This window comes from Macaca mulatta, chromosome 6, assembly GCF_049350105.2.
Source record: "Macaca mulatta isolate MMU2019108-1 chromosome 6, T2T-MMU8v2.0, whole genome shotgun sequence".
Taxonomy (NCBI): Eukaryota; Metazoa; Chordata; class Mammalia; order Primates; family Cercopithecidae; genus Macaca; species Macaca mulatta.
The window spans coordinates 6,301,772-6,321,165 of NC_133411.1; the positions used below are offsets into that span (position 1 = coordinate 6,301,772).

Consider the following 19,394-nt stretch of genomic DNA (forward strand, 5'->3'; position numbering starts at 1 on the left):
TCCTTAGAACCCCGTGCTCAGGCTAGGGTACAGACTGCACGAGTTACCCAGAGACGTCACCTAGGGTGGGGCTCACACCTGTGGGCATTGCATAAACATTAATGGCAAATGATGAGTGCTCAATAAACATTAGCTGGTATCATTATTATTCTCCAAAAGCTTTATTTAGTTTTGGAAGTATGTTAGCAAAGGAAAATAAAATGTGTTGGATGCACTAGTCAAACAAAATAGCATCTGCTTACAGTATGCTCCTCGAATACAGTCTGCATAGATTTTGTGTGCACGCCACCTAAATATCTGGGCTTTTTGAAGTCCACTTTCACACGAAACAATTTTAACCACATTTTCTGAGGCATCCACTAAACCTAATTGTTTTCAATGTAGTGTTAACCTAACGATTATACATGCCAAAAATATTTTTAAAGGGATTACTTCAAGAGAAAAGTGTATGCTTTGTCTTCTAATCAAATTACATAAATATTTATGGTACTTTCTAGGAAATTAAGCTCTTCAGTGAAGTGGAGCTGCCTCAAGCATTTTATAATCCACTGGAAACAGTGTAGACAAGCTAGTTATGTGTCCAGACATTGAAATCAACTTTAAACATTGTCAGGTCATTAAAAGTCTTCAAGTAGGAAAACAGTGCAAGCCAGCCAGCTCGTGTTCTTGTAATTATTTGTTCCATTGCTTTGTCTTTGCAGAGGAATCTGTTCTACAAATCCCTATGCTCAAAGTTTTTGAACCCTTTTGCTACCAGATGCTAGGAGTCAGAGTCAGAGTGCCCTTTCTTGTTGTTTTAAATTAGGATGAAATTATATAAAGGGAAATACAGCCACGATTTCCATGACGCCTAGACTACATGAATTTTACTTAAATTTAGGGTGCTACTTTAATACAAGCTTCTGCATCACAAGGTTTTAAAGGTTATGTGGTTTTTATCATAAGCATTCATTTTTGAGACCAAATTTCTCTATGATGAGTTATGGCTCTGATTTTGTGTGTGACTTGTGCTTTCATTTGCCCTCCATATGTCCCTCCATAGACATGCCCCAGCCTCCCAAGGAAGACCTCTTCATCTTGCCAGATGAGTATAAGTCTTGCTTACGGCATAAGCGCTCTCTTCTGAGGTCCCATAGAAATGAAGAACTGAATGTGGAGACCTTGGTGGTGGTCGACAAAAAGATGATGCAAAACCATGGCCATGAAAATATCACGACCTACGTGCTCACGATACTCAACATGGTAGGATCGTCCTTCCAGTTGAGGCCATCTGTGTCATTGCACTTCATGGGGTGTGTGTGTGTGTGTGTGTGTGTGTATTGATGTTTCATATAAGAAACATGTGGATTTACTTGTTACCTGTGGATTGATGTTTCATATATGAGAAATATTTTACTGGTGATAACTCATTTAGTTTTCCATGCTCCAATGAAAAGAGCCATTTTCAGAACTTCATAGACTAATTCAGTAGGAAAAAATCATTTGACCCTCTCAATAAGCCTCTGTAAGCCTATGAGATGTTTTGGGCTTACTAGTGTCTATTTACTGGAAATATTTACTGGAAATCTCTAAGGGGATGCTGTAGTGCAGTAAATCTGATTATCAGCATTAGATGTGTGATTTTAGATGGCTCTATAGAAATGCCCAACTTTTTAGAAATATTAATGTTCAAATGCTAAATATAAATTATTTTATCTATAAAAACAGGGGGAAAGTGCAACCTTTTAGAATATCATCTCAGGTTAAATGTGTTTGTGTCTCAAATTGTCAGCTGTATTAATCACTGAAGAGTGATGAGAGGTATACTAAGCCTCATTTCATGTACGTGAAATCTAAGTAAGAGAAGACAAAATCTTGGGTCACCAAAGTGTGTTTTTAAGAATAGTTTTAATGACAATATTTTAAAAGCATGTCTTTACATTCTTCTGCCTCAATAAACAGAGTACCCCTGAATGTGCCCATCTTTCCATGATGTCATATGATTACTATGGCTAGTGTCATTTTTGGTAGACTGAACCCCTCGGTTTCTGGTCTCCCAGGAAGCCGAGGAGGCAGTGAAATAGAGCCACCTTCCCACCGCAGGGGGTCGAAGCATTGCCCTGTTGTCCTCAGCAAACTGCTCTGATGTGTGGAAGTGTTTGCCACTCTTCTGTAGAGCTTTTCCAATATTTCCACAGCTCAGTGCCAAATCACTTCAGGTTGCATTCCATGGTAGTCGTGCTGTTCCTGCTCACCACCCCAAATGCCACTCTGGTCATTAATTTCCACTTCCACGATCTATCACCTCTAATGTTTGTGTCTTTCTCTCATCATCTCATTACCATGATTTTTTCCTTCTCTTTCTTGTATCCTCTTGGAATCCCGTAAGTGCACGAGTTTCCCTTGCACTTGTGGAATTCCTTGCCAGAAGAGCTTGAGAAGTGATTGGTTTCTGTAGTCATCGTGATTAGCTTAAAATTCCTCTTTATATTCTAAGAGGAACACTTACCAACCCACGGTCTTGTGATCCTTTCATAGGTGTTTAACAGTAAGAGGTGGACCCCACTCCCACCTGAAGCTTCGGCTTTTTACAGGGATATGATTAATATATCTGTCTGCTTAAAATACAAGAAAATTAACATTGCTCTGTCATTGAAGAACAAGAGCTTTGGATTCTAAGCCCATTAGTAAGTAGGGGGGGAAATGCCATTTATGGGGCTAACATGGATTTTCTGTCCTTTTCAGGTATCTGCTTTATTCAAAGATGGAACAATAGGAGGAAACATCAACATTGCAATTGTAGGTCTGATTCTTCTAGAGGATGAACAGGTAGTTTATCTTTGAAACTATCTACTCTTTCTACTCCCAGAAAAGTAAAGGCAAAATAATGCGTTTTTCTTTAATATAATTGTTCTATGGGTTCTTCTCTCTCGAGGGCAACAAGTATTTAATATTTTGTGTTTTACTGCAAATGAGTGTCTTTTCAATTCTTTTAAACTTTTTTTGGAGTTTTTGTGGGGTTTATTTTGTGCAAAAGTGGTAAGAAATTATCCTTTAGTTGGCCTGTAAGAAAATGGCATGTAAAAGCTGCCTTCAGCATATAGGTGGGACACACACTACGAATACATAGCACACAATATATCTTAGCCATCATGAGCTTTCAGGATGCCAGTGGCAATGAGCCCTTTCTGCTTTTTATTCGATTATCTCCCAGCTCTTAACCCTCACCATTTGCCACCATTTGCAGTCTGATATTTTTATTTTTATTAAGATTTCTATGGACTCTCAAGTGCGTTTCCCTCACTGCATGCTTTAAAAACCCAGATTACGCTGGATCTTGGTAGCAGTGGGTTAAAGATCCTTTGCCTTCATTTGTGACCCCTGTAAATGCATAGAGGTGGTCCCTTCACAGTGAGGATGGACATGAACACCTCGCGGCATAAGTAATGGGGAGGCATTATAGGCACAAAAGGCTCTCACTTCCATTTTTCCCCAAGCTAATCATTGACTGGGTGAAGAAGAGTGGGTGCTGGACAGGAGCCAAGTGCCCAGCCTCAGCTCCACCCTTGCTGACATTTTCAGCGTCTCCTTTTAGCCACAGTTTTCTTATTTATAAAACAAAGAATTTTTTAGATGAAACCTGAGATCATTCATAAGATCTAAGACACCTTCGATGTTAAAGTCCTGGGATGCTGCTCTTTTTCTGTGCAGGGTGGGGGCATGTGTGGATGGGCTATTTCTAGTCTGACTAGTCAGGGAAGATACGACCTCATTGTCTTTTGTGTGAGTGCGCAGTTGGGGAGGGGGCTGCTGAACATGCCGGGCTTCTCAGGTGACAGGTTAATTATTCCTTGTATTAAAACATTTTCACCTTGGAATTCATCCAAGCTGCAAAGAATAAGCGAGGTTATCGTTTGATCGTACACCTGTGTTAACTTTAATTAATGCAGTTTTCCTGGAAATCACCTGCTAAAGAACGCAAGGCATGCCCCCGTGTTTATGTGTAGCATTTAACTTGGGTATATTTGACTTTCTGGAAAAACAAAATAAACATTTCAGCAGAAAACATATTCAGTGACTGAGAGAAAAAATTTCAATACAACATTCTAACAGTGAAAGCTTTAAACAAGCCAGTGTCCTGAAGTTGAGGTAATTAAACCTTGTGTTGTCCAACCAGCCATAGGAAACTAGAGCATGCCGGTGAATAAGATTCAAAAAACTTGGTGCAGCCTGGTCTGATGCATGTTCTTCTATGTCTCAAATTCTTCCGTTCCCAAGAGTTCCAATGTTCTACACCCTGTTACTTCATTGTTGTGTTATCCGAACTTGATAGAGACAGAGGAAGTTGAACATGGCTTGCAAAGTCTCCTTTTAGTTGCAGTTTATTTTCCAGAAATAAAGCTTTACCAACTGACCTACCTCCTCTCAGAAATATACTGCCTTTGAAGAAAAGATATTTCATTGAACACTGTAATAATAAATATTAAAAGACTTATTTATTGGAAATCCCACTTGCTTAATTTGGTTATGAGATAAACATATTGCTGTCTAGACGTGTTTTTGTATATGTATGTGCAAAGCCAGGTATAAATGATTCTGTGGCTTTACTTAATTTTGAAAAGTGTTTTTTAAAGATTTTTGAATACAAAAAGTTCATGCACAGAAGTAATCTTTCTTGGGTCATTGAACATGCATTCAGGATCGGCCAGATACATTTCAATTGTTTATGTATGGAACTAGAGAAACGTCCATAAATGTGTACACTGGATCTGTACAGGTTTTATAGAATACATAAAATACATGCATTAACTTATATGCCATCCAGATCCAGCCACGTATTATTTGAAATCCAGGTCAATGATAGTTTGCTGTGATGCCAATGCATTATAACATGTTTTCTCTCCATTATCATGGGGTCCTTGGTCCTTGTCTCTTGCACAGCCAGGGCTGGTGATAAGTCATCACGCAGACCACACCTTAAGTAGCTTCTGCCAGTGGCAGTCTGGATTGATGGGGAAAGATGGGACTCGTCATGACCACGCCATCTTACTGACTGGCCTGGATATATGTTCCTGGAAGAATGAGCCCTGTGACACTTTGGGTGAGAACCTCCAGCAGAGTGTGAGGACCATGTGTGGAATGGGCACCCCTGGCCGTGGCACAGTGTTGAGTATTTTTGCCCTTGTTCCTTGTTAATAAGCAGTAGCAGCTTCTTAGTGAAGGTGTAAAGACCTACTTCCCTGTACAAACTGTAGCCAAACATAGAAGTGTGTTTGCATTCATCAAGAGTGATTATTGAGCAAGTGAATGTCTCTCACAGATTTCAGAGTTCCTATCTCTTCTAACATAATAAATGTATTTTTTTTCTGTTTCTTCTACTGTTTGTGAGGATGGGGTGGGTAGATCGAAGGCTTTCTCATTATCTAGTGGAAATAGTACATTGATGTGTATTTGTGGAGTTACTATGACCATATTATATTTCCTGTTTTTTTCACTTCTCTGTCTGTGTCTCAATCTTAGCAGTGTTTCAGACATTTACAGGGCTGGGTGTGACTTAGAGGCAGCACTTTGGGATTTTTCCAGATGGTCTGTGTGAAACACTGTGCTACTGACCAGGACTCTGCTGAACATTTCTTCTAACTCTCCATTTCTTCCCAAGTTCTTAGGGAGGAAGGGGTTTTATTTATAAAAACTTTTAGATAAAACCCAATTTAACAGCAGTTAGTCTTATTGTGCAAAAACAAGTTAACGTGGTGTCCTGGCTGCTTGTCCTGAGACAGGTCTGCTTACCCCGTTGGCTCTTGACTGGCCTCTGAGAACTCAGGTTGTAGGATGGCTCCCACTGCCCTACCTCCAACCAGTGGCTCATTGTGCCTACGTTGTGTGTACAGTGTGGTTGCCTTCTGAGGGTCTAGAATTCTGGCACACTTCAGGCAGTGGGTGCCTATGTGACCAGCTCCCAGAGAAAACCCTGGACCCTGAGTTTCTAATGAGTGACGCTGGTGGACAACATTCACCGTCACTGTCACTACTCGTTGCTGAGGAAGAGAGCACATCCTGTGTGACTCTGCGGGGAAAGGACCCCTAGATGTGTGTGCCTGTTTTTCTCCTGACTTCTGCCCATGTGTTTTCCCTTGGCTGATTTTTCCCTGTATCCTTTTGCAATATTAAATAATAACTGTGAGTGGGACAAATGCTCATTATGACAGATGTGAATCATTAAAGCCGGGGGTGGTCTTGGGGACCGCCCAGCACACCCGTTCTCTACAGCACTTTTTCACTTGGTCTTTTGGGAACATAGATGTTTAGAATAAGGCAAAGACTTTCCTCCATCTGCAATAGATTCCCCTCTCTGTTTTGCCCCAGTTAGAGCCTGCACCAGGAACATTACATAGAACCATGAATTGTGTTCCACAATACAGAGAGTCCTTGGGCTCCCTGGAATGGAATCCCTTCCCCTACGTTATCAAATGCCCTTTATATGGTTATCTAAGTGCTTCCCATTACATATTTCCCCATATGAACACAAGAACTAAATTTCATTAAGGGGAAGAAAATAAATATACCATGCTTTATTTTATTACAACACTGCTCTGTATTCTTTTGATCTTTGTCCTTCATAGGATTTGCACCCATAAGTGGAATGTGTAGTAAATATCGCAGCTGCACGATTAATGAAGACACAGGTCTTGGACTGGCCTTCACCATTGCCCATGAGTCTGGACACAAGTAAGTGCATCTCCATGGGAGGATGACGTCCCATGTGTTTTCCTTACTGGATGATTTCCATAGAAATATTGACTTATCACATCAAGTCCATGAAGGGAATTCACATATATCCAACGAGAATGCCATTGACAGTTATAAAATGCTGTCACTTAGGATTTCTGTTTCTATGTGCCACATCATGCAAATTTTATTTTTATTTATTTACTTATTTTGAGACAGGTTCACTCTGTCAATCAGCCTGGAGTGCAGTGGCATGACCTCAGCTCATTGCAATATCTGCTTCCTGGGCTCAAGCAATCCTCCCACCTCAACCTCCCAAGTAGATGGAACTATAGGCATGCACCACCATGCTTGGCTAATTTTTGTAATTTCTGGAGAGATGGGGTTTCACCATGTTGCTTAGGCTATGCACATTTTAAAGCCACAGCAATGTACAAGTTTCCATGTCCCTGGGTCTTTCTCTGACACTCCTGTGTACACCTGTGCCTAAGATTGAGGATAGCTGTATCTGCCCCTATTCCTCTGTCCTGTGTTTTGAACTTGGTCTGGTGGGCTGATCTCATTCCGTGGTTGGGTGCTAACAGGGGACTCTAAATGATGAAGAACAGTGTCAACCCTCCCATTGCTTCCTGTTGTTACCCTCGTGTTTGTGTTCTTGTATGTATGTATGTGTGTGTGTGTGTGCGTGTGTTTGTGTATATATATTTACAATTTATAGAGATGCTATTTTTCATTGGTACTCCAAGCAGAGTTTGGAAGCATGGGTACTGACAAGAGATCGGGCAGGCCTCTAGGAACTGATTTGCCTCTGTTACTCCACCTCTGACTGCACCGTTAATGGTTCTGAAATAAAAGTCTCAGGGAGCCCCACCAGCCTGGGGGCTCAACACAGAGGCCGGTCCTAGGTTGGTGGCCTCAGCAATGGGCAGTGGGTCATTAGTGTTTTCACCTTACATGAAATGCTTACAATTGTAGAGTGAACAATTTCTAGCAATTATTTGTGGAAACTATTATTCTTAATACAATTTCTGGGGCTAAAAATTCTGTGAGCTACTTTACCTTGAAGTGCCATCTATTAAATAAAAAATTCAAGGGCCCACTTGCTGCCCAAGCAGCTGGAGACTTCCTGCAATCACCCTGATTAATACCAGAACCACCAGCTGGAATGCAAATATTTTCCTGCTATGCTGAAACAATACTTGAAATTTCTCCTAGAAAAATTTACAACCAGGAATTGTAAGTTTTTATTTTTTTTTAATTTCAACCTGATTTTATTGGCAAAAGGAAAACCAAGGCAAGTGTTTGTGATTTGTGGTTTTGCAAAGCTAACTTATCCATTATTGGAAAATGGACTGAGGCCTCAGACTTGTTCAAAGCAGTGTGTGTGTGTGTGTGTGTGTGTGTGTGTACGTGTATGAGTGCGTGTGTATACACATGCGCTTGTGTTTAATGCGAAGGTTCTGCACGCTTTGGCTGTGTGCAAACTGATGACCTGAAAAATGAAGCTTCATATCTTATTACTGATCCCTTCATCATTGCAGGTAATGATTGACTATTTCATTGCTTAGCAAATTACACCTTCACTTTATAAAGCTTTCAGCTGAATCATAGTTGTATTTTTAATAGTCTGCTAGAGTTAAAACTTCAAAAACCCTCATTATTGTAACAACATGAAGCTCTTGCTGTCCTCTGAACCATACCTGAATTTAATTAAACAATCAAGGCAAGAAATATTTAAGTCACTGAGGGCTGAGCCAGTGAACGTTTGATAAGCAGTTGAGATATGGGCATTGGCAGTGCCAGCCGTTGCAGGTGGTGAACTTAGCTAAGTTAAACTCGAGGCATCCAACACAAGGCCCTCAGTGGGTCTTCAGTGCCAAACAAGTATCGATGTTGGCATTTATTTTTCTTAGAAGTCAGTTATTACTATTTCCTTTCCTCACTCAAATTGGATGTAGTTGGAAAAAGATTTTCTCCAAACAAGAAAAAAAATGTTTTTTCCTGGAAGGTCAGAATCTAGATGTGAATAAAGAAAGAAGCTCAGTTGGGCACGGTGGCTCACACCTGTAAACCCAGCACTTCGGAAGGCCGAGGTGGGAGGATCACTTGAGCCCAGGAGTTCAAGACCAGTCTGGGCAACATAGTAAGACCCCATTTCTACAATAAATTTTAAAAATTAGCCAGGCATGGTAGTGTGCATCTGTGTAGTCCCAGCTACTTGGGAGGCTGAGGTGGGAGAATCTCCTGACCCCAGGAAGCTGAGGCTGCAGTCAGTTGAGATTGCACCACTCTACTCCAGCCCGGGTGACAGAATGAGACCGTTTATAAAAAATAGAAAAATAAGCCCTACATGTGGATGAAGGAGAGTCCCGTTGCTAATATAGGATTAACTGCCAGAAAGTATCAGATCTTTCTTGAACACCTGACTTCTTCAAGTTCTCTAAAACAGAGAACCTGGAGCTTGTCAGCAAAAACCCTTCTGCCCATGTTGAGAAAATAGGAAATATATTGTATTTATCATGTGCTAAATGCCAAAATGATTGGTAATAATAGTAACGGTAGTAATGGTAATGACAATAGTAATATCTGCTTTTTGTGGAGCACTTTTTGTAAAATTCGCCGAGCAATTTCACGTACAGCTCAAACCATGGAGACCACTGGTGACAGTCCCTCTGTTGCCCTCGCTAACTTAGGGGAGACTGTGTGGAATATTCAGCAAATGTGTATGAATGGAGTAGGGGAATGAGTGATGCAGGGCATGAGCAAGCAACACGTGAGGAGTAAACATTTCAAATGAGTTGTTAGCTGTGACCACCACTTCAAATGAGAAAGCTTGTGATGTGTAAGACTCAATAATAAAACTCCATGTATCTTAGTTGAACTGAACTGAAGATAAACACATTTGTTCAGTTCATTTATTTAGTGAGTTTAATTTTTGGAAGAGGGAATGGTAAGTTTGATGCATGGAACAAACATCAGAGCATCAGCAGTCTGCTTTTATCAATGAGCTCCAAGCAGAGTCAAATTTTTGAGTTCTGTAATTCAAGAATTAAAAAGCAATTCTGTATTTATTATGACTTTTACTGTAAAAAACATGTAAAACATCCTGCCTCAAAGGTAAATTTTACTTTTTCAGTGCTGTTGACATTCAGAGGACATTATTTGGGATGGAGGAGTACTTCTGCATGCCTGCAAGCCATAGGTTTCTAATCTTTAACTCAAATAAAGATTTTAGTTAGTGTCCATCCAATCTGTGCTCCTAAATTCCATTTGTTTTTTTAATCTCAAAATGTCATGTAGTTTATTCTGGGGAATGTGACCTAAAAATAGAAATTACTAAGAACAGGTGTTTGGATTTGTGTTGGAAAGAGAGGAGCAGAAACTGGAACCAGAACTGAGATATGTATTCTCCTGTAGTACAACAGATTGAATTGGGATTTGTATTAAGCTGGTGGTAAAAGGAGAGTTTCCTGGTTATGTTAAATCACTTGACACAGGACATGTGGTTTGCTAATGCAGGTGCTGAAGCACTGGCACAGATACACCAAGGCCTGAACTGCACCTTTGGGAGAATATGTCATCTGTGCATGAATCCATCTGAAAAATTCCCATTTGCTAAGGGAAGTCATGTCATTTGATGGGTGGGGCTCTGGGATTCAGATTCTGGATCAGCACAGTGCTACCACAGGCTGGTGGTGACCAGGGAATGTCCCCTTAACAGCTCTCACCTACGTTTCCCATCTGCAAAATCAATAGAGCACTATTTGCTCCGTAGTTCATATATGCAAGTGTAATTTAGGTTGCATTGTTTGAGCTGTATACATTCCACTTATATAAAATAGGCTTAAATAGCTAAGTTGCATTATCATTTGAGACCATTAAGGCTCTATTAAAACAAATGTGTTAACTGTGTTCAAAAGTATTCATTATTCATCAGTCTGTCTCTTGCATTTTCCCTAGTTTATGGGCACAGTTTGCATTCCGAGAGCAAGGCATTGTGTAGGAGTCTATAAAAAGACTTGTGATCTACGCCCTTTGAAAGTTTAAGAGAAAAGATTAAATAGATATGCCACGCAAGAGATCAAGTAATGAGAGCTGTTGGTATTACAAGAGACCACACAGGGACGATCAGGGAGGCCTTCTTAAAAGAAGCAGCATTGGGCTGGGCATGGTGGCTCACTCCTGTGAATCCCAGCACTTTGGGAGGCCAAGGTGGGTGGATCATGATGTCAGGAGTTCAAGACCAGCCTGGCCAAGATGGTGAAACCCCATCTCTACTAAAAAATACAAAAATTAGCCAGGTGTGGTGGCAGATGCCTGTAATCCCAGCTACTTGGGAGACTGAGGCAGAGAATTGCTTGAACTCGGGAGGTGGAAGTTGTAGTGAGCCGAGATCATGCCACCACACTCTAGCCTGGGTGACAGAGACAGACTCCATCTCAAAAACAAAACAAAAAAAGCAGCATTGGTGTCACTATTGGTGTCACTACTAGTTAACCTGAAAATACCATTCAGCTCACCCACAGTCACTAGCGATGCCCTTTTCAGTATTTGATGATGACAAGTGCCTCCACCCCGTTTGTGGCTGTGCTCTGTCATCAGTCTGGAGCATCTTCCAGTGCACCTGGCAGGCACATGGTGATTTTCAAAGACTTGAAGAATATTGGAGAAAGCCAGCCCCTCTAACCATCATCTGGACTGAGGATTGTTAGGCTGCTCTCTGGGGAGCTGTGGTAGGTCAGAGCATCACTTCTTACCATTTACATTGGTTGTCTTTCCTCTTAGGATTTCTTTTCTGTTTCTGTGTCCAACAAGTATTAGAAATCCGTTGACATTTGGCCAGACCTTCCCATACACGTGCGTGCACACACGCATACCCACCATGAATGGCACTTAGGTGTTATGTGACTTGACCAAGACCCCATTTGGATCATAGAAGGGAATAGAAGTTTTGAATTTTCCTTGTGATGTGCACAGTCCCAGGCATTCTGTACAGTTCATTAGGAAGGTTTTACTATCCCATTTTATATATAACGAAACCAAGGCTTGGAAGAGGTCAAGTAATTTGCCCAATATCAAGCAACTTGTGAATGACAGAGCCAAGACCCTGACTGAGGTCCCTCCACCTCCACAGTCCATGCTCTCTCCCATTATCTTCCCTGACCATGTCCCTCAGTTCCCCACGACTGCTGTCTTCAGCTCAGCCTTCTGCCTGTCATGGAGGATGAGCTGTGCTTCTCCACACGCCTGCATGAAGCCTGCGTCAGGGCTCGGGGCAGTTCAGTCCTACCTGTGGTTGCCATCATTATGCCAAGGGTAGACTTTGACATCCAGATAACATTGGCCCATGGTTCCTTTAAAGAATGTCTCATGTCCTTAACCACTACTGCCTGAACAGCCTGAAATAAGTGATACAGCTTCTATGAACACTTGGTTGGCTGTTCAGCATTCTCAGTATGTCATTAATAATAAACAAAAATACTTCCCAAGAGTAATTGAATCACTCAAAAATATTGTAGAACACAATAAAAGCATGACATTGAAATACAATTCCCAAATTCAATTTAATCTGAAATTAGGTTTATGTCTGGGTATGTTATGGCTGGAAAGGTTGTCGTTTCTTCACTCAACAAACATGAATAGAGACCTGTTATGTACCGTCAAGTCCACTGGCAGTGGGTTAGTTAAGAGGAGTCTCTGTCTTTTAGAAACTTATGAACTAGTAAGGGAGAAAAAGATAAAATATATTTACGATTTTAGCAAATGGGATGATAACCATTTTAAAGTACTATGGTGCACAGGAGCAAGATACATTCTCTGGTCTGCATAATTTGAATATAGTTATATTTCTTTGTTGCCAAATAGCAACCTTATCTCAAAATGTGTTCTATTCATTCTTCTGTGATTTTATTAATGTTGGTATTAAATGCAATCACTGTGTGCTACTTTTATGCTGATCTGCTGGCATTCATTGCATTACAAATGTGGGCATTGTACTGATTGGAGACACAAATTGTGAAATAGTGGTGCTGAGATTTTGGTGGACATCAGAATCACCTGGGGGTGTGTTAGAATATGCCCAAAAGCCAGGTCCTAACCCTCAACCTACAAAATTAGAACTATACCACTGCAGGCTTGGGTAGCTACATTGTGCTGTGTATCTCTCAGATGTTGATGCATCAGAGTTTGAGACTTGATACTAGAAAAAAATCATTGAAAATACTTTAAATGTAAAAGTTGAAGACCAAGATTTCCCCAGACTTGGGACATTGTGGATTTTGAATTCCTTAGAAAGATAGGTAGACGTGGTAGCAAATTTCTCAAGGGCAATTTCTGGACCATAATGTGTCTTCTTTATTAGCAGCTCAAGGGCCAGACAGGGGAGGGTAGTTTGGTATTTTGTGTTCCCCCTTTTCTCCCTAAGGCAGCCTGCCATTTGGGATTTCAGCCTGAATCTTTTTCACAGCCATGACACATTTCCTCTGCCATGCGGTTCCTCTGGCCTTGATTAATTGCCTTTAATAGAACTTCAGAGAATGGGTGGAGGCTAAAATGACTACATCTACATCATCCTTGGTACTGATCAGGAATTTTGCAGAAATTCAGCAGTGTTTGCACGCCAGATTTCCTTGGATACAGTCTTCAATCACGTTCAGGTTACACTATTACATGAATCCTGGCTAGGCCCTGACACCAAAGTGTCCAGGCTTCAGCCTTGACTCTGCAACCCTGGATGAAGTCTCTCTCCAGTCTTCGGTCTTGCTGTCTTCATATTAAAGCCACCTTATAGAACTGTGTTGAGTTTTAAATTAGAATATAGGTTACAAGCCTACCATAACAGCTGTAAAATGGTGAGTGCTTATAAATGTTGATTATTTTCTAGTAATATATTACTAAATAGCTCTAAGCAACGCAGTTAAATAGACAAATGTGTCTTCAGCCTAGGTAACAAGTACAGATTCTCTTGACACCGTTTGGAGCTGACTTTCCCCTACATTGGTGTCTTCCTGTCCCTGCTGCCTTCTGTCCACTCCTTATGGAATTCTTGGCAGCATAATGTCCCCCATAACTAGAAACCACCATGTCCTTCTTTGCTTTCCCTCTCTCTTGCCTTCCTCCTTTTCTCTGCATCTTACCAATGGGACCCTGTGCTCAGGGAATCCATACAATGACTAGGTGCCAGACATTAATGGCAATAGTGGCTTAGCTCTGACAGAATGTATTTACCTTAATGGGAGGTCTTCGGAGCTATAACATCTCCCAAGGAAGTATGTTGTGTTCTTCTAGGATAATTGAAAATGGGATCATTGAAATGAGCCTTGAGTGCACTCAGGGCTCTCCTACAGCTTTCACTGGTTAAGAAGAAGCAGCAGACCTGCTGGTGAGGGGGGTAGCAGCCCTGGAAAATGTGGTTCTCCCAGGTGCACAGCTCCATTTTCTCAGGTGTTATTAAGTGAGTGTTGATTGGCATCGTGGGCTCTGAACACCTCTGATGGCCCCTATTAAGGGTTCCTATAGCTGCTGTAGCTTGAGATGTACCTGTACTCTGAGCCAGGTGTGGATCTCCAAAGTGGTGTGGTTTTCACATAAAAGTAACCCATGCTGCTTCAAACGACACCCACAGATACATTCAGCCATAGTCATCTGTTGGGTTTCCATGGAGCTACTCTCTCCAAATAGACAGAGGGATGCAGGTCAAGCGCTGCCCATCCATCACAGCCTCCAGTAGTGCAGGCCTAATAGTTTGAGCTGGAACATCCCCAGGTGGGGCTAGAGACAGAATGTCAGCCCACGTGAGTTGCAGTAGCTGTTTGTAGTTCCCAAATTGCAGTGAGCATCAAACTCACCTGGGGAGCTTGTTTGGAAAGCTCAGACGCCTGGATCTCTCTTTTCTGAGTCAACAGTTCCTGGGTAGAAGTCTGGCATCTATATTTCCAACAAACACCCATGGAAACTCTAACGATCCTGCTGAGCAGAAAAGAGTGTGGAGAAAAAGAAGCAACATTGAGCAGTGTTAGCCTAATCAAGAAGATCCCAAGTTCCTCCACCCCATTCAAAACTCAGGCATCTGGACATTTACTCTGCTTTGATATTGGTGTACACTCTCAGGCAATTTGGTGGATGGTCCGTTCTTCAGAAACTGTCTTTGAACACATGAATATTCTCAACCAGTTGGCTGTTGTGGCTTTTATTTTTGCCTGCCTAGCATACAGGGGTGAGGGAGTCTCACAGTCTTGACTTGTAATTGTTAGAGGGTATTAGATAATTTAAACTGGTTGTTTTTTTTTTTTTTTTTTCTGAAAGAAACATTTCTCTCTCTCTCTCATAGCTTTGGCATGATTCATGATGGAGAAGGGAACATGTGCAAAAAGTCCGAGGGCAACATCATGTCCCCTACGTTGGCAGGACGCAATGGGGTCTTCTCCTGGTCTCCCTGCAGCCGCCAGTATCTACACAAATTTCTAAGGTAGGAACTCTTTGAGCTGGTCTTGTGATCTTTCAGTGCCTTTGATGCTCACTGCCTGGTCCACCAGATCCTGTGCAAGCAGCCCCAGGCTGTGCTTCCTGATGTGGTTCCCTTCAAAGGTGTCTTGAGACATTCAGTTGACCTAAGAGTTTGCTAAAAATCTCCTTAGAGTATGGAGGCCTGCTGGCTTAATCCAACATTGATTCAAAGGGAATCAGTGGCTTGAGACTAAAAGGGAGCCATAAGACACTCACCAAAATATTTGTCACTAACATTTAAGTTTTACTATTCTCACTTCTGTAACTAGGAATCTTCAGGAAGTGAATAGAAAGATCATACATGTACACAGCTGTATACACAATAATAAAGCATAGCTTTTTTTTGGTTTTTCTTCCTTCTGTTTAGTTTTTTCTTTCTTCTCCTTTCTTCCTTCCATTTTTTTCTTCCTTTCTTTTTTTTCCTTTCTCTCTCTCTTTCTTTTTCTACTAAATGCATTCCTCATTAGGTGAAGAAACTTGAGTATATAAACTTTAACCTAGCTCTAATCTGTAATCGTCAATAATATTTTTAGAAATTTTCTCTAAACACTTATTTAGGAGATAAAACATTAGGGAGGTAGGGTTTGACCCTTGAAAAATAGTAGATTTTAAAATTTCAGAGAAATGAGGAACTTTATGAAACATTCTTAGAACTGCTAGTTTATACACTATTCCCTGAATCTCTTTGGCTTTGAGTTTGAAGTTTGGTTTAAATCTTAAGCCAAAACTTTATTTCTGACATTACAGTCTAGTGTGGATTGGAATGTCTCTGCTCCACACAGTCCTTCAGAGACCCAGGTTTCTTCCATCCTGTGACCTTTCCTCTTCCAGGACCTAGTTCCCCACTGCAGCCATCTGGGGACTGAGGACAGAGAGAGCACAGGAAGGTGTGCGGGACAAGGGTGGTGTTCCTGGAGGAACTCATATGACCGCCCAGAAGTGCAGAGGGCATTGAGAAATGTCCTCTACCCATGTGCTTAGGTGACAGAGAGTCATCTGTGCCACATGATGAACCCCAAATCCTTTTGCAGAAAAGTAACTGAAACCTGGAGGGACCAGCTAGTCAGTGGCCAAATTGTGAGTAGAACCCAGCGTTCTGGACCCTAGAGGTGATCTCTCTGTATTTATCTCAAGGACAATGGATGCAGCCAGCAGAGGAAAAGCAACTCTGTTGCAATCATAGCCTTTATTATTGTTTTTTTTAAATCTTTAAGTACTAACAAAATCATTTGTTTCAGATACTAAAAAGATGAATGAGAGTGTTTAGAAAGCAGCTTTTATGTCTTGAAGATGACTGATCTGTGAGAAACAGTGGAGGCAGGGCACATGCTGGATCTCCATTCATGAGCTTTGAGTGGATGCCACATGCTGGATCCACCTAAACTCAACACTCCTCTTCTTCACTTCTGAACACAGCTTCTCAGATTGAACAGCAGTGCCAGGGAGAAATTATGGCTTGATGTTTTTGCTCCTCATTGAAGACACACTGATTTGCACCTTTGCTGTTTAAGGAATACTGTTTCTTTGGTCCTAGCAGCGAGACCTACTCTTTTTTTTTTTTTTTTTTTTTTTTTTTTTTGCGACTGAGTCTCGCTCTGTTGCCCAGGCTGGAGTGCAGTGGCGCGATCTCGGCTCACTGCAAGCTCCGCCTCCTGGGTTCACGCCATTCTCCTGCCTCAGCCTCCCAAGTAGCTGGGACTACAGGCGCCCACCACCTCGCCCGGCTAGTTTTTTGTATTTTTTTTTTTTTTTAATACAGACGGGGTTTCACCGTGCTAGCCAGGATGGTCTCGATCTCCTGACCTCGTGATCCACCCGTCTAGGCCTCCCAAAGTGCTGGGATTACAAGCTTGAGCCAGGGCGCCCGGCCGAGACCTACTCTTATTCAGGATGGAGGATATATTTATTCATTAGCCAGAAATTTATTTTGCCAGACACATAGAAGGACTGTGTTTGCTCTTAACAAACATACTGACTCACAGTAGTTCACTGATTCTAGTAGAGGAGATACACAAAAATGTTTCCTTATTTTCAAAATACACGAATGCTTGAAAATACTGAAGGGAAATGGGCTGTCATGTTTAGTCCTCAATTAAATTCATTCACAATGTTTTTGAAAATTGTATTTTTGAGATTCATCAAAGAAAGCATTCTTTATTCTTAATTATTCTTAATTCAAGGGAGTGTTCTAGGGAAACATTAACAAACACAACCACCTTAAGAATTTGGAGGAGATTTCACAAGAAATCACAAGATTACTAGTAAAGTTGAAAGTTAGATGAGGAGGAGAAGCAAATAAAAATTTAAAAATGAAGAACAGAGAAGGACACAAATGTATAGATTCTAAGGAACTAGCTAGTTGTGATAGGAAAGTTTGAAATTTGACAAGAAAGGAATTATATTTCTATTATTAAAAAGTAGGACAACTACCAATACTTCCAACAAAAGCAAAGGTTTTTTTAAGTAACAGCTTTAATGAGCTAAAATTAATACACAAAAAGACACATATTTAATGTATACAGTAAGATGAGTTTAGTTGTTTGCATGACCAATGAAATAATCTCCACGGAGATTCTACCAGATTTGGCGGAAGAAAAAAATAACTTGGCAGCACCCAAGAAGTCCCCAGGCTAGGAAACCAGATTATCTGCCTTCCGAGTCTTTGTAAAGTACATGTCTTTTCAGTCAAAACTAGGAGCTAGTTATTCCAAACTGAGAACTAAGAGCAAAGTTCCCCTACCCTATTAGATCCTGTAGATTCTTCAGTGTTCAACTGGCCTCTCTGGTTCCTTTCACTGACCTACTTCTTTGTGTCCTACTTTTTCTTTTGTTTTCTTTCTTCCTTTTTTATTCATTTATTTAATTAATACAGCTCTTTTTTTTTTTTCTGTTGCACAAATTAAGTCTTCTTATTTCTAGGACACTATTTGAGTAGGATCACACCAGTACTTCTGTTGATTTACTCCAGCTTACTTTCTGGTGGCCTGTTGCCCCAGGGCTCACCTGGGGCTGGGTTGCCCCTATGGCTGCCTCTTCCCTCATTCTCTAGGGATCCTGGCTTCCCATCTTCCCAGCCAGAATCTTGATCATCAGCCTCCAGGGGCTGTGTTCCTCTAGCTTGGTCCTTTTTGGTGTTCCTACTCCAAGGACGAAGTCAAGGTATGTTAACACATTAAGGAACAACTGTGTTTCATAGTTTATGCCACCCAGGATAAGTGGCAATAGTTTGGACAACATGTGTATCTTGGTAATATAAACCCATATTCTGGGAATATATACTTGATCATTTAAAAAAAAATTTATATTACCAAAAAAGACAATGTTAAAGCTATTCTACAACTGACATGATGTATAGGAGTACATTTAGCATTTGTTTTTCCCTGCATGGTATTCTCAGAGTCAAGCTGGGGATTGTTAACATTGTTTTTAGCTGTTTCTTGCAGCTGTTCACATTTTTCTCTGTGTGTGTGTAGAAATTCTACTTTGGGAAACAAGGAAGATTATTCACTTTAGGCTCAGCATGCTTTTATTTGCGTTAACGAGGAAAATTTGGAGTTTTCTATATTCCAGATCCTTTCTATAATTTTCTAGATTCAGAATTTTTTAACCCTCTTTTTCATCTTAATGGTTATGAGGAAGATACAGTAACACTTTTTCTACTTTGAAATATCCTCTGACAACTTAAAAAATCAGTGGATTATAATTTGGGTGTGCAGTGAGAACCAGCATAATGAAAGTCCAAGAAAAGTTTTGAAACTGCCAAAAAAATATAGGCAGACTCATGGAAAAGATAATTACATGCTCGGAGAGTAATTATTTTGAGGACATTGAAAATAGATTGTCATCTTGAAGATATAATATAGTCCTAAGAGTGATTATTAAGCTACTGAAATTAAAAGCCATTTTCATTCTATGATACTGGAACACCTGAACTATAAGTTGAAGTGTGCTGATGTGTTTTTGTGTGAATCCAGCAAAACGCTTCTGTAGCATTTCAATGATAAACATTTATTTTCAGGGACTTTACTAATTTTTTCTGACCACATGAGTATAAATAAATAGGTAAGGTTTTACGTGCTTACAAATTTGTTTTCTTGAATGGTGAAATTTTCCAAGAAAGTCTCTTGTTGTCAAGTTCACTATTAAGATTCATTTTACTCGAAAACCAGTTGCAAATTGGA

General features: G+C 40.7%; 1 protein-coding gene across 1 annotated transcript in view; it reads left to right on the forward strand.

The window, feature by feature from the left end:
• ADAMTS16 (ADAM metallopeptidase with thrombospondin type 1 motif 16) overlaps positions 1-19,394 on the forward strand; it is a 180,989-nt gene that overhangs the window by 47,787 nt on the left and 113,808 nt on the right. Inside the window, exons 5-9 of the mRNA XM_001082662.5 lie at positions 1,043-1,242; positions 2,725-2,808; positions 4,921-5,080; positions 6,603-6,708; positions 15,038-15,175. Coding sequence (XP_001082662.2) covers positions 1,043-1,242; positions 2,725-2,808; positions 4,921-5,080; positions 6,603-6,708; positions 15,038-15,175 — 688 coding nt within the window. The remainder of the gene's footprint in view (positions 1-1,042; positions 1,243-2,724; positions 2,809-4,920; positions 5,081-6,602; positions 6,709-15,037; positions 15,176-19,394) is intronic.